The sequence below is a fragment of the Lepidochelys kempii genome, chromosome 12 (genome assembly GCF_965140285.1).
Source record: "Lepidochelys kempii isolate rLepKem1 chromosome 12, rLepKem1.hap1, whole genome shotgun sequence".
Taxonomy (NCBI): Eukaryota; Metazoa; Chordata; order Testudines; family Cheloniidae; genus Lepidochelys; species Lepidochelys kempii.
In genome coordinates, this window is record NC_136391.1 from 39,852,599 (window position 1) to 39,865,968 (window position 13,370).

A 13,370-nucleotide genomic window follows, 5' to 3' on the forward strand; every position below is an offset into this window, starting at 1 on the left:
AAGGGCACAGCCGGTCTCCTAGCACCTCGCAGGACTCGGCGTTGCCCAAGTGCCGCAGCTAATGCCCCTCTGCCTCGGGGAGCCCCTCTGGCTCAGGGCCCAGGGTGCAGGTGGAGGATTGACAGTGCACAGAGAGCTAAAGTGGGTTGGCCACAGGCACACCGGGGGTCTGTGGCAGAACCAGGAATAGACCCGCATCACCTGGGAGCAAGCCCAGGGCCTTAACCACAAGCCGTCCTCCCATCCCTGGGCACTCTGTGCAGCCTGCCAGCCAGAGGGCCCAGTTGACACCAGTGGTCCATAGGCAGGTTCTGATGGGGACATTGGTCCGCTCAAAATTGGCCTGAGACCCAGCTCAGCTCGCAGGGCACAGGAGGGAGGCCCCCTAGTGACCTGACTCAGGTGTGAGGGTATAAGGTCTTTGGGGTGAGGAGTGGAGATGAGGCGGGGGGCAGGAGCTGGGGGGAAAGGGGACAGAGTTGAGACCCAGGGACGGGGGTGCAGATAGCAGCTGTGGGGGGGGGGGCGAGCGACAGAGAGCGGAGGAGGGTGAGAGTGAATAGAAGCAGATGGGGGACAGGATCTGGGGGCGGATAGGAGCCAGTGGGCACACGGAAAGTCTCCAGGGGCAAGAGTAGGTCAGGGGAAAGGGGACAGGGGTAGAAGGGTCTTTAACTTCTAGGCCCCACTCCCCTCCAGAACCTGGAATGGAACCCAGCATTCCTGAGGCCCCCCATCCCCCTGTGGTCAGCCTCTCTGTGTGAAACCCACTGTCAAAGTGTGGGCCTTGTCCCCCTCCAGTGGCTGGTGCACCTGGCAAATAGCAGCCTACCACTGCTGCCGGTTTCTCTGGTAGCTCAAGTGGAGTGGCTCTAAAGGTGCTGATGGCTCATGGGTGGGGGGTACAGTCGGGTTCCACAGGATGGGATTTCGGCTGTGTAACAAACATAGGAAATTGCACAAAAACGTCGGTGTGAAAAATGTTAAGGTTGCAAAGTCATGCAGTGTGCAGATAGGAAATGCCAGAATTGATGCTGGCCGTGCAACCTGAAGGCAGGCCTCTTGCATATATGCATTGTGAAACAGACTTTAATTACACGTTCCCAGCCTATACTGTCGACAGGACCCTGCCTCATTCAGTGCACAATGCATGAAATTTACCCTTCTGAAACAGGCAACCCCATCACCTTCTTCTGTGCAAGCCTTCCTCCTTCCCTCGCCTGCCCCGTTCGTCCCTTTCCTCTGCGGAGTGGCTAAGTGATGCTGTGCCTATGCTCGGGATTTGGGGCCAAAGTTCCCCACTGTTGCTAAGACTGATGCAGCTCCCTCATTGGCAGCAATGCTGGCTGCACTGGTGTGGACAGGTGGCTGAGTGGCCACTGGCATTTTAGGCCTGTTATCTGCAGTGTTAGATAACAGGATGGTTTGAGTTGTGACAGAAGCCTTGTCTACACGCGAGTCCAATCATAGCTATCACCAACGGAGCCGTGTTGACTAAAGTGGGAAATTGTGGCCAAAAACACCTGGTCTGGACACAGCCCTGTAAGTTCCTGACTGCAGAGAGTTTGTCCTTAGTCTCTCTGGCAGGTCCCACGTGTACCTATGAGGCTAGATGGTAGGTATTATTGTTGTTAATTACTGGGAACACATGCATCTTGGGAAGCAGGGGATGTTGCTGGCTGGCTGTGATCACCTTGCCCTATTTCCAAGTTCCCAGGCTAAGCAGGGCTTGTTATCAATAGCAGAAAACCGTGCCCTCTCTGTTTGATTTCATTTCCTTTCTCCCCGCCCCTCCCTGCTCCAGTGCTCCTCTGAGATAACTGAAACCAAAGTGAAGGGTGGGCCATGGACCAGCCAGCATTATCGCTCTCTTCCTCACGGCAAGGAAATCAGGAAGTTTGCAGAGATACCCTGCCAATAAAATAAACACTGCTCCTGCCAGCAGCTGAACGGTGTATCACCCCTGACAGCTGCCAGAGCTCCCCTTGGATCGCCCTTCCGGTCAATAATGTGTGCAAATGAGCAGCCACCCAGCAATGAACCGAGCTCCAAAGCTTACTGCATGGAGACCCTGTGTTTATGGCACCGCCCACCGCTGGTAGGGAAAGAATTCTCCATGCCGCAGGGCAATGGCGGGGCGACCGGGAGAGACTGACCATGTGTTGTTATTAGAGAGCTGAGCTCTGCATCCTCCATCTTCAGCAACACTCAGATCCAGACCCTGATATCTCAGCCCTCTATAAACAATTGAAGGCCCTTCTATAGCTCCCATTGCTGGAGTACCCATCACGCTTTCCTCACAACGCCCTGGGTGGCAGGGCAGGTCTGGTTGTACAGATGGGGAACTGACGCTGAGGGATTTGCCCAAAGTCACACATGGAACGTACGGCAGAGCACAGAATCCAAGCCAGGTCTCCTGAGCCCCAGACCAGCACCTAACCACGGGGCCAGACTTCATCTTTACAAGGAGATGGGAACTCTCCTCCGCAGATTCAGATCCTTCTTGAACCCCACCTCTGCTGCGGAGCTGGCAAGAACCTGAGTCAGCTTCAGTTATGCCAGGCTGGGGCACTACAGGAAACCCTCCAGTAGGACAGACAGACAGATTAGATAGATGATGACACACACCAGGCAGGAGGGCAGCTGTTATGCAATAAACCCATAAAAATGGCACTACCAAAATGTGTGCCAGCTGTCACCCAGACCACTCAGATACCATGGTGATGGGCAGATTCTAAGAACCTGAACAGACGCTGCTCAGAGGTTACAGTCGCTTCCTCTGTTCTTTGTTTGCCGAATGTAAGTGTCCCAAGGCTGGGACCGAGTCTGCGAGGCAATTAGAAAGTGTCTCGCATTGCACATGGTGGGAAATCCCACGGTATAAATGATAATCATTTCCGCTGGAGAGATCCTGCCATCACCCCACATTTACCATCTGGGAAGAGATCCTCCCAAGAAAGGGCTCAGGATGGGACACTCCCCTTCCCCACCTTTACTCTAGCATCGCCATCAGGATGCATTATCCATTCATCCTCTGCCTTTCCCTACTGGGCCATGGTCTCCCCTTGGCCCCTGGGCAGAGCTCCCACTGAAATCAAAGAGCAAAGAAACAGCAAAGTCCCGTGGCAGGATATGATCCATAGCGGGCATGGCACTCATTGTGGGAAACCAGAGCCTGTGATTCTCTGAGCAGAAGCAGTGGCCCTAACTGAATCCCAGTCGGCAAAGGGTTAACTCCTGGCCCCTGTTAATCCCAGCAGGCAAAGGGTTTACTCCTGACCCTTTTTAATCTCAGTAAGCAAAGGGTTAACTCCTGGCCCCTGTTAATCCCAGCAAGCAAAGGGTTAATCCCTGGGCCCTGCTAATCCCAGAAGGCAAAGGGTTAATCCCTGGCTGCTGTTAATCCCAGCAAACAAAGGGTTAATCCCTGGGCCCTGTTAATCCCAGCAGGCAAAAGGTTAACTCCTGGCCCCTGTTAATCCCAGAAGGCAAAGGGTTTACTCCTGGCCCCTGTTAATCCCAGCAAACAAAGAGTTAACCCTGACCCCTGTCTCCCACAGCTGCACTGGGCGGAGTAAGGAGATGGAATTGGGGCCTGCTAGCCCAGGCAGGCTCTCCGAGGAAACTCGGGGAACTCCATAAAACAGCTAGTTCCCCAGGGCTGGCATCCTCTGAATTCCTGGGGAGCTGTAGTGTTTATGGGCCACTGGCTGAGGGCTTTAAACTAGAGAGAGCATCAGCTGGGAGGGCACCTGTGGGTGTTCTTGTGTGAGTGAGTTATGGTTGCCCCAAATGCCCACAGCTGCGCTATTATTCACTCTCCACTCCGCTGAGAGGACTAAGGGCAAAGGTACGGCTTTCTCCCCCCTTACCCAGTATGGGGGTGTGATGGGTGACCAGGTGTAGTGGTGAAGTTTTGCTCTCTGCATTGATATCAACCTGGAGTGGTCCTGGGTATGATGGAGGCTTTCTGGTGAGCCAATAAGACCTGCTATAAGCCTCTCCCAGCTGGAAGGGGGAGATCTCTTTCCCTGGCTCTCCCATGTTGCTTGTCAAAGAAACCCTGGTGCTGGGGCTGACTCGGGTCAGACATGCCTGCGCTGTACAGTCTGCTCTCAAGGGCAGTATTGCTCCCCTGATAGCCAGGTGAATCTCTGCTACACGCAGCCGGTTTCAGGTGCAGCTGCTGGACCTTCACGCTGTGTCTGCAGCATGATTTCTTCACGGCAATTTCCTTTCCGCACTCCCCTGGTAAGAACAAGGGGAGGGGAGCCCTAGTGGAGGCCGGCCGCCAGCCCTCTGAGTCCTGTGTTTCTTAACCCTGTTCGGAGCCAGGGTTAAGATGATGATGTAGTGGTTACATGTCCCTGGACAGTCAAGCTACAGCTTCTTGCCTTTGCCAGGGCTGTGGTGGGCTTGTACTGCTGGGGGACCTTAACGAGAGAAGGCTGGTGGAGACAGGGTCTCCGGCTGCTCCTATTTACCTTGTAAATCAGCTCAGCTGCTGGATTATTTCTGCCTGAAAAACAGACCCTGTTGCTGGGCTGCTCTGAATGCCAGGGCAAAAGCTGGAGAGTCCATGCTTTAAAGGGGAACCAGCCAAACTGCCTCTAAGACTGCCGATGTCCAAATCCCCGAAACAGCATCAGCAGGTCTGGTTAACTTCCCCTTTTGTTCCTCCTCTTATAGGAGTGCCACTGTATATGGGTTGCTGGTGCCTATGACTGCGGCTGGGAAATCCATCTGCTGCTGGGGAAAGAGTAAGTCCAGTTTGTATGCGATCCCAGTTGGGTTTTTAAGTTTTTGGTTGATCAACTTTATGGGTCTCAGAGAAGAATATTGAAAAGAAAGCAGAGACCCAGTATCCTTAGGCCAGTAAATAAAACCCACAGATGCTCATGATTCCAAAAGTGACTTACTAAGAACAGCAAAAAGAAAAGGAGGACTTGTGGCACCTTAGAGACTAATAAATTTATTTGAGCATCAGCTTTCGTGAGCTACAGCTCACTCCTGCCAGCTCTGCTCTTAGGAGAGGTGAGGTGAGAACACAGGACTGGGAGCCAGGGGTCTCCTGAGTTCTCATCCTGCCTTTGACACAGACACTCTCTGTGGCCCTGGCTAAGTCACTGCGCCTCTCTGGAACCTGGGGCTGATGGTGCCTGCCTCACTCCCAGAGGGCTGCGAGGATGAGCTAGGAAATGTTTTCTAGCCCTCTGAGGGTGGAAAGTGTTCTACACAATGAAATGTTCTTGCCGCCCTCCATGCGCACGCCCAGCTCCTGCCCATGCTAGTTGGGGGGCAGGCCATAGGGTGCACAGCCCTGCTTCTGGGATGGCATCCTCAGAGAAAGGGTCAAGATATTTCCAGCAGCAGCAGCTCATAGGTACGAACCGTGTGATCTGCTGAGGTCTTGCCGCTGGGCGTCACTCCAGCTTGGATTCTCTGAGGCGCTGCCGTTTTACTGGGACGGAACCGCTCTGCCCATGTTACCTGGTGTGGTTCTGTGCAGGGCTGTACAGTGATGTGGGAAGCCTCCTGGGGTGTGTCCCCACGTGCCTCAGGACCTAATCCTGAGAGGTGCTGAGCCCCACCTGACTGTGGGAGCAGGCCTTTGGGCAGCACTGGGGTGGAGGCTGGGAGCTGTGTCTCCGGAATACTCTCTGTGTGTGTCAGGGATCCCCTGGCTTCTAGGCAGCCTGGTTCCTCGTGTGTATTCACCTTTAAAATCGTGCTGCCAGGTGCTGGTGCAGACACACAGCACCAGGGACAGGCCCCCAATTCAAATGCACAGTTACCGGCTGGGGAATAACAGGCAAGGCAGCAGAGCTGCTGAAAAGGATTTGGGGGTGAGAGTGGGTCACACGTGGACTATGAGTCAAAACCATGATGCTGTTGCAACAAAGGCTACTATCGTTCTGGGGTATATTACCAGGCATGTTGTATGTAAGACATGGGAGGTGATGGTCCCGCTCTACTCGGCACTGGGGAGGCCTCAGCTGGAGTCCTGTGTCCAGTTCTGGGCACCCCACTTGAGCAAAGATGTGGACAAATGGGAGAGAGTCCAGAAGAGAAATGAGAAAAGGTTTAACCATTCCTCCTAGCTCAGGGTTTCTAAAAAACCCTGGGTATGTTTAGTTCTGAGGAAAGACTGAGCAGGGACCTGATGACAGTCCTCAAATCGGTGAAGGGCTGCTCTAAAGAGGACGGGGTCAACTGTTCTCCATGGCCACTGAAGGTAGGAGACGTGATGGGCTTAATCTGCCGCATGGGAGACTGAGGTGAGATATTAGAAAAAGCTTCTTAACGCCCAGGGGAGTGAAACCCTGGAACAGGGAGGGTGAGGGAGGCTGTGGAATCCCTGTCCTTGGAGGATTGTAAGAACAGGTGGGACAAACCCCTGTCAAGAACAGTCTGGGTTTACTTGGCCCTGCCTCAGTGCACATCACTGGACTAGATGAGTTCTCGCGGTCCTTCCAGCCCAACAGTTCCATGATTCTAACCCTCTGGAGTCACTTGGGATGGGCCCAGCAGCTCCTACACTTACATGTGCACTGGGTTAGTGGGCTGGACCTCATGAAGCCCTGCACCCTTCCTCCCTTTGCTTGCGGGGACAGCAGGGCCTTTCTATGGGTCCCCCCAGCATCCTCGAAAGCTCTGCAGGGCGGAGACCCTCCTGCTGGCTGGGAGTGGTAGGAGCATTGCCCTCCAGAGCCCAACCACGTGGCCCCACTGACCCCACTTGCTTGCCACTCAGGCCTCGGATCCCCGCACGACCATGCGGTGCTATCCCCATGCTGGGCTGCCCTGTTTCCTTCCCATCTCCACTGCCTCCCCTAGCAGAACATTATCAACTCTGTAGCAACCCTAGGAATGAGGGTGTCTGGGGAAAATGCATTACGGAGACTAGATGGATCCACAAGGGAACAGCTTTAACTCCAGCTCCTGCAGCCCCTCTGAGCTGTATCCCTGACGTGGAGCAGTAATTGACAGCTCATTAGGAGCACTGATAGCCGCAATGATACCCACACACCTCAGGGACTGGTGCAGGCGGGGCCAGATCTTGATCTCCATTACGCCAGGGTGACTTTGGTGGAGCCAGCGAGACTCTCTGGGGTAAGTGAGCTCAGAATCTGGCCCAGAATTGCTGCCGGGGAATTAGAGTGGAAAAATAAAACAAGATTCAGGATTACACATGAGCAAGTGACCTGATAATTAAAGAAAGCACCGAGTAAATTCAGGATTTAAAACCTGTAAATAAAACATGAACGAGCCTGATTAGTCATTATGGAAATGTTAATTGCAAAGCAGACACTGCCAACTCAGGATGCACCTTCCTCCAGCTCTGTAGCAAAATCCCTCCATTGTCCTGTGTTGCTCACAGATTGGAGACCAGAAATGCAGTCAAACATCTCTCTGCTCCCAACCTGGCTGCCTCCTCCCAATACTCTGGGACAGGTGACAGTCCTGCTGCTGTATGAACCAGCCTGGCAGCTCCCCGGGGCTCTGCTCCCCCGGTCTATCTGCTTTGTTTGTCCGAGGTGCCATTGGCTTTGCCTAGTCACCAAGTCAAGCTGACATTAAGCTCCCGCCTTTGGAAAACAAGTGCATCTCCCACCTGCTGTGGGGCCCTTGCACCGAATCTGTCTGTGTTTGCCACCCAGTAAGTGCAAGGGCTTGTTTGTGCCCAGGGCTTTCCCTGCGATGAACACCTGTCTGGCTAGTTACGGGCTGCTCTACTGCACTGAAATCCTGTTTGATATATGGGATGAGTCAACATCTCAGCCCTCATTGCGCATGTAAACAAAGCGGACAGGCTGGCAGCTGTAACTGCTACCACCTGCCTGTCCAGGATTGGCTTGTTTCACCTCCCATCCAGAGACCTTGTGTCCTTACCTTGGCCAGTTCTCCTGGAGCCGCTTCCCCAGGCGCCATGGCAAGTGGAGGCTGAAGGTTGGTTTTCCAGCTTGGAAGAGCCTCCAGCCATTAAAGCCCAGCCGGTTGCTTGCAGTGCCAGCTGAACTGTGTGGTGGTGGGCTCCAGAAATGCCCTCTGCAGTGCCAGGCCCTCTGCTGCCAGCACTGCTGGAGAGGATCCTTCCAAAGCTCTACCTGAGCTCTCTGATGAAGGCTAGCTGCGTCAAGGGGCTATGGAGGGTGAATGTCTCTCTCACATGCTCTCAGCCACTTTGCAGGGGAGAGGAAATCCCCACAAGAAATCCACACAAGAGGAGAGGCAGGCTGGAGAGCTCCGGCCTCTCCTGCTGGTTGCTTAACAGAAAATGCCGGCTGGCGGCTGCTGGTTACCTGTCCCTAGGGCACCCTGCCCTGAGTCTCTCTGACTTACTGCTGTCCAGCCTGCTCTGGAGCGTGCCTTGCAAGGGGTGCTGGGTGCTCATGTGACAGCCAGGGTTGATGTGGAGGGGGAGTTGTGTCCCATGGTGAGAGGGGAAGGCAAACAGCTGCCTGCTGGTGATAATGCAGCAGGGGAGGAGGACTGGGCAGCTGAACCCTTGTTCTTCCCCCAACAGGAACCATCTGTGACCAAGCCCAGCTCTGTCTTCCCTGTCACCCATTCCGGTCTGACTTTCCAACAACTTCCCCTTCGCGCTGGCTTCACTTCCCCACTCCGCGAGCAGGGCCAGCGCAGTAGCAGCCGCAGCAGCGGCCAGGCTGGTGTGACGAGTTCTCCTTTTCCCATGCGGGGCGGGGTCAGGGACTGCAGGCGGGAGGAGGAACTCGGTGCTGGGCCTGTCGGTTCTACGTACAGCGGGCTGGGCAGGTGGGTGTCTGTGGCTGTTGTCGTCTTGAACTCGTAGGAGGGACTTCCAGAGGGCCTGAGAACTGACATGATCAGACCTGGCCTGGTGCCATGCCCTGGGCCTGCTGGCACACCTCTAACACGCCTCAGCCGTGCACCCTCTAGACTGCAGCCCTCACGCAGCTACAGGTCTCCGCTACACCTTGCCCATCTCTCAGCTGGAGAACTGGAAAAAATCCCCCAGAAGTCTTTGCAATCTGGAGCCCCCTGACTTTCTTAAGTGGTCCTGGCTTCTCCCATCTCTAGTGTGTCTTGGCTCCTGCCTTCTCCACCATCCTGGGCTTCTGTTTGCCCTGACGCTGCTGACCCGCAGGGTGCAAGCCCTGGGGAAAGGAAAGGACTTGTTAGAGAGAGAGCCGAAAGGCTGTACAGGCGGCTGCAGGTGGGAGGGAGGAAATCTGTCCTAAAAATATAGCCGTGACTGCTCGCTCCCCGAAGATGGCTCAGCAGATGGTGTGTCTCTGCCTGCCACCTGTGAAGCGTGTGCTCCCGCAGATGGTGTATATGGTGCTTCCACTTTCACCCTGATGCCCTGGGCTTCCTGGCCCAGCCCTGCCTTTTGCTTTCAACAGCATCTCCAATATGGCTGCGAGTGAGAGGCTGGGAAAGACCACTGCAATGCGATGGGAAAAGCCAAGCCCGCCGTCCTCCAAGCAGCTTTGGGCAGCTGGAGCCTGGGACCTGGGGCCTGAGCAGGGGTGCGCGGAGTGTGGCCGCTGGGGAAACCGTAGGGACTTCCCAGTGATAGATTGTGGGAGGGAGCCTTGCAAAGGCCTGGGGTTTACAATGGGCTAGTTCCGATCTGCATCCTGGCACTCTTCCCGATGGTGCAGCCAGGGACGATGAGGGGGGCGATGCCCTACTCCCTGTTCATGCCTTCAGTCAGTATCCCCAAGGGGACAGGGAATTCTTCTCCCCTCTCCCCCTCCCCCCCCCCCCAATGCCCTGTCAGAAGGGGAAGGGGTGTTCCCATCGTGGGGCTGGGTGTTACCAAACGTGAGCATGGGCGGGAACGTCAGGGTCACTGCAAGGCCCGTCTACACTGCAGCGGTGCAGATCCAGTGGTGCAGCGAGGCTGCTGTCCAGCGCAGTGTAGACCCTTCCTAGGGGTGGCAGCTTGGTCAGCAGAAGCAATCTTCCATTAGCCTGGCTGTGTCTGTCTGGGGAATGGGTCCCCCAAGTATGGCTCAGGGCGCAGATTGCTGGGTTCATCGAATCTGTAGGGTCGTCTAGGGCTAGCTTTTCTGGCTGGGCCACGAATCAGGTGCCTGCAGCTCCCCTTCTGGTCCCCTTTGCCTTCCCTGAGAGCCCGGTACAAGCTTCATTCTAGTTGTGAACTCTAAGGGGGTGAGAGCTGCTAGCAGGCAGGGTGGGGCCAGCGGCTGGTTACGCTGTGGGAGGGGAGGGGAAACCCCTGGGAGGGGAGCCAAGAGCCAGAGCAAAGGGTCTGACGGTTGAAAAACCACTAAACAAAGCAGATGGGTAATAAAGTACAGGGGCTGCTCCTCTGTGGGGGCGAAAGCCCCGGCAAAGCCCTTTGGTCCCATCCACAGGATCTCCGTGTTCCCCAGCACTGCTGTCCCCTGGCCAAGCAGCAGTGTGCCAGGCCACTCATGCCCCAGGTACAAGGTATGAAGTGTGCAGAGCCCAGCAAGTCTCTCTAAACTGTCGCACTTCTGGAGGATCCAGGAGTTCGACCCTTTTTCCCCCTCCACCCCCCCAATGCCTCCTTTGGCTGCTGGGTGGGAAATGCTGGGTAAGCTTGACGGTGCCATTCGGTGGTTCAATCTTGGGCTATCTTTTGCTAATTTTTGAGTCCTGGAATCTGCATTTATTGAGGGCTGATGCACTGGATCCAGGTGCCTTTGTGAGGGGTCCTTTCCCGCCCCCCCTACCCCAAGCCATCCAAAGACACCCCTGATAGCTCGTCCAGGAATGGGAGTGGGGTGGCCCGCAGAACAAATCCCCCTCCAGGGAAGACCTTGCCCCTTCACAGCCACACCCATAGCAGAGAAGAGCTGCTCTCTTGGGGCTCTGACATCACCTATGGCTGCTGGGCAAACAGGTGCCAGCTGGACCCAGCGCCTAATGAGGAGGTTAGAGGGATGTTCATCTTACAAAGCTGCTGCCTCCAGACCAGGAGGGCTCTGGTTTGAGTGAGCATTGGCAGGGCATAGACACGGTCCCGTCCGCTCACTGACCATGGGTCCCCATGTCCCTGGGCTGAGAAGGCTGGAGAGTCTGGCTGGGGCAGCCAGTGCGGACGGCCTGATGAGAGACCGACACGGGTCCCGCCCTGCAAGGTGCAGGGTGGCTTTGTTACTGTTTAGTTAAGGCTCAGTTGTGCTGGGCGCTCTGTGAACACGGAGGGAGACACCGCCCTGGCCCGGTCGACCTCGTGGGCTAAGCAAACCCCTGCTGGGTCAGCCCTGTGTTTGGTGACTGTCTGTGCAGGTAGCCGGGTTCTTGCAGGCTTGTGGCCTTGCATCAGGCTGAGACCGTGGCAACCGTGCTCCGAGTGGGGAGCCTTTAAGTCCAATGCTTCATGCTGACAAAAGGAGGCTCGTAATGTAGCCAGCTGTGCTGTCTCATCTCTTCCCCCTTTTATTTTTAGCTTGGGCAGCACCATCGCTGCTTACAGGGCAGAGTGTATGCAGACAGCTCAGCTTTTGGGGAGTGGGGGAAGGGGACTTCCAGCCCTGGGTTCATGGATGGGGAGCAGGGGAGATGCCCCAGCGAGAACAGGGTTCAGAGAGTGACAGATGGGCTCCTTTGCAATCAGTTTTTGCAATCAAACAGATTAATTTGCAATCAGATTTTGAGACTCCGGGGTGGGGGCGGGGAGGGGAAACAGCAAGGGTTTGCCCCTGTGGAATGCTTTGATTGATAAGAGTGAGTAAAGGCCAGTTGGGGTGGGGGTGAGGGTTCCTTGCTAGACCATAGCAGGATCATTCTCAGCAGCTGCAGCTCCTGTATCATCCTGATTTCTCCCATCCCCTGTAGTAGGTTGGATTTTCTCAGTTAGGCCAAGCTGCCGTACACCTACCCTGGCCCAGATGCTCTTTAATAGGCATCAGTGATGTTACTTCACTTTCCCTTAACATTCGGCTCTCAGGTCCCCCTGGAGCAGCCATTCTAGCCTCTCATCCTGGGCTGGGAGTGCCCGACCCTCACCAACCCAGCCTTGGTTTCTGTCTGAGTAACGTGCACGTTTGTTGCTGAGCAGAAAACCCCATCAGGTTAAAGGAGAAGCTGAGCCAACTCTCACATCCCCTGGCCACTCAAACCAAGAGAGTGAAAGGAAACAAGAACCCCCCATGAAACAGCTGGCTAGCATTCGCTTTGTTTCTCACACGGGATTGGTTTTGTCTTTGCATTTGACGGTTGGCTTATCTGTACTTGGCTGTGGCATTCGCTCGTCAGTGCGGCCTTTCCTTTATCAGCATCTTTCTTCCCTCCTGGTGTGGGTTGGCTGGTCGGAGGCAGGCAGATTTATGCAGAACAGACGTTGTAAGGAAGATGCTAGAGCGAACTAGCCTGTTTTCTGAGATTGGCCTTTTGAAAGGAGAAGGAGAAATACACTGAGATACTTGCAGTCATTTTACACTTTAAAAAGAAAACCTGCTTTGAGTTAAATAAACCAGATCAAATGAAGCTGCATCAATAATCCATGAGTGAGATAATAATAAAAACGAGCTAAATAATAAATGAGAAACTGAGTGAAATAAAACTGATCTGTCTCTTGAACCTGTTTAGCGCTTTATAAGACTTTCAGTTTTTTAGCATAATGCCATGTTTCCAAAGTGACTTTCCCCCAGTCCCAAACCGCAGCCCCTGGGTAGGGACACAGGAGGTGTCTAACTGCCCCGCAGCACTGATGAGCGGAATTTAGGGAGGTGGAATGGAAGGACCATGCTGGGATGCTGGAGCTAATAACTGCTCTTGCAAAAAGGGCCTGGGATCTTTAACCAAGAATGGGCAGGGAATTCCTTTCTCATCTGCTCAGAAAGTGGCCCTGAAGGATTCCCACAGTGGCACAGAGCTGTTGGGTCAGCGCTGGCTCCCAGGAAGAGCGTCCTCTGTTGCATCACTTCCTACTGCCGTGCCGGTTTTCCTCTGGCATCTGCCCCCAACCGGCTGACTAGCCCCAGCTCTGCTTGTCTTGAGAGAGCGGGCGGTTCAGAACGGACGCCAGCTTCCTTTGTTGCTTGAAGTTTGCCCGGGGTTGGCGCCTGTCAGATTTTGGGGCTGCTCTTTTTCCTAGGTGCCTCGGAACGGTTGCAGTCAGGCGGGAGAAGCTGGGCGTGGGGAGAGCCCAGGGCCATGTCCATGTGGTGTCACTTGACCGACGATTAATGTAGGTGCAGAATCAGGTCCCAAGCAGCAGGAGATTATTCCGAGCCCCCTGCGAGCAGAAGCCGGCCCCATAATCTCAGACAGGCGCCAGCCCAGCCCTAGGGGCGCTTGGAGCACAAAAGCAAAGGGAAGCCAGTGCACTGACGTCTGCTGCAACAGGTGCTCGCGTTACACCAGGCCACGGGGAGCTCTCCTGC

General features: G+C 55.0%; 1 protein-coding gene across 7 annotated transcripts in view; it reads right to left on the reverse strand.

The window, feature by feature from the left end:
* Positions 1-8,816, reverse strand: part of CBFA2T3 (CBFA2/RUNX1 partner transcriptional co-repressor 3) — a 111,108-nt gene extending 102,292 nt beyond the window's left edge. For 5 of the 7 annotated variants that reach the window (XM_073308222.1, XM_073308220.1, XM_073308219.1 and 2 more), the window contains exon 1: positions 7,894-7,973. Coding sequence is in view for 1 of the 7 variants with exons in the window: in XM_073308218.2 (XP_073164319.1) it covers positions 7,894-7,984 (91 nt within the window). In the remaining 6 variants the exon portion in view is untranslated. Of the gene's footprint in view, positions 1-7,893 lie in introns of all 7 variants that reach the window. The other 2 variants (XM_073308218.2, XM_073308216.1) reach the window with 2 other exon arrangements.
* Between the last annotated feature and the right edge of the window lie 4,554 nt (positions 8,817-13,370).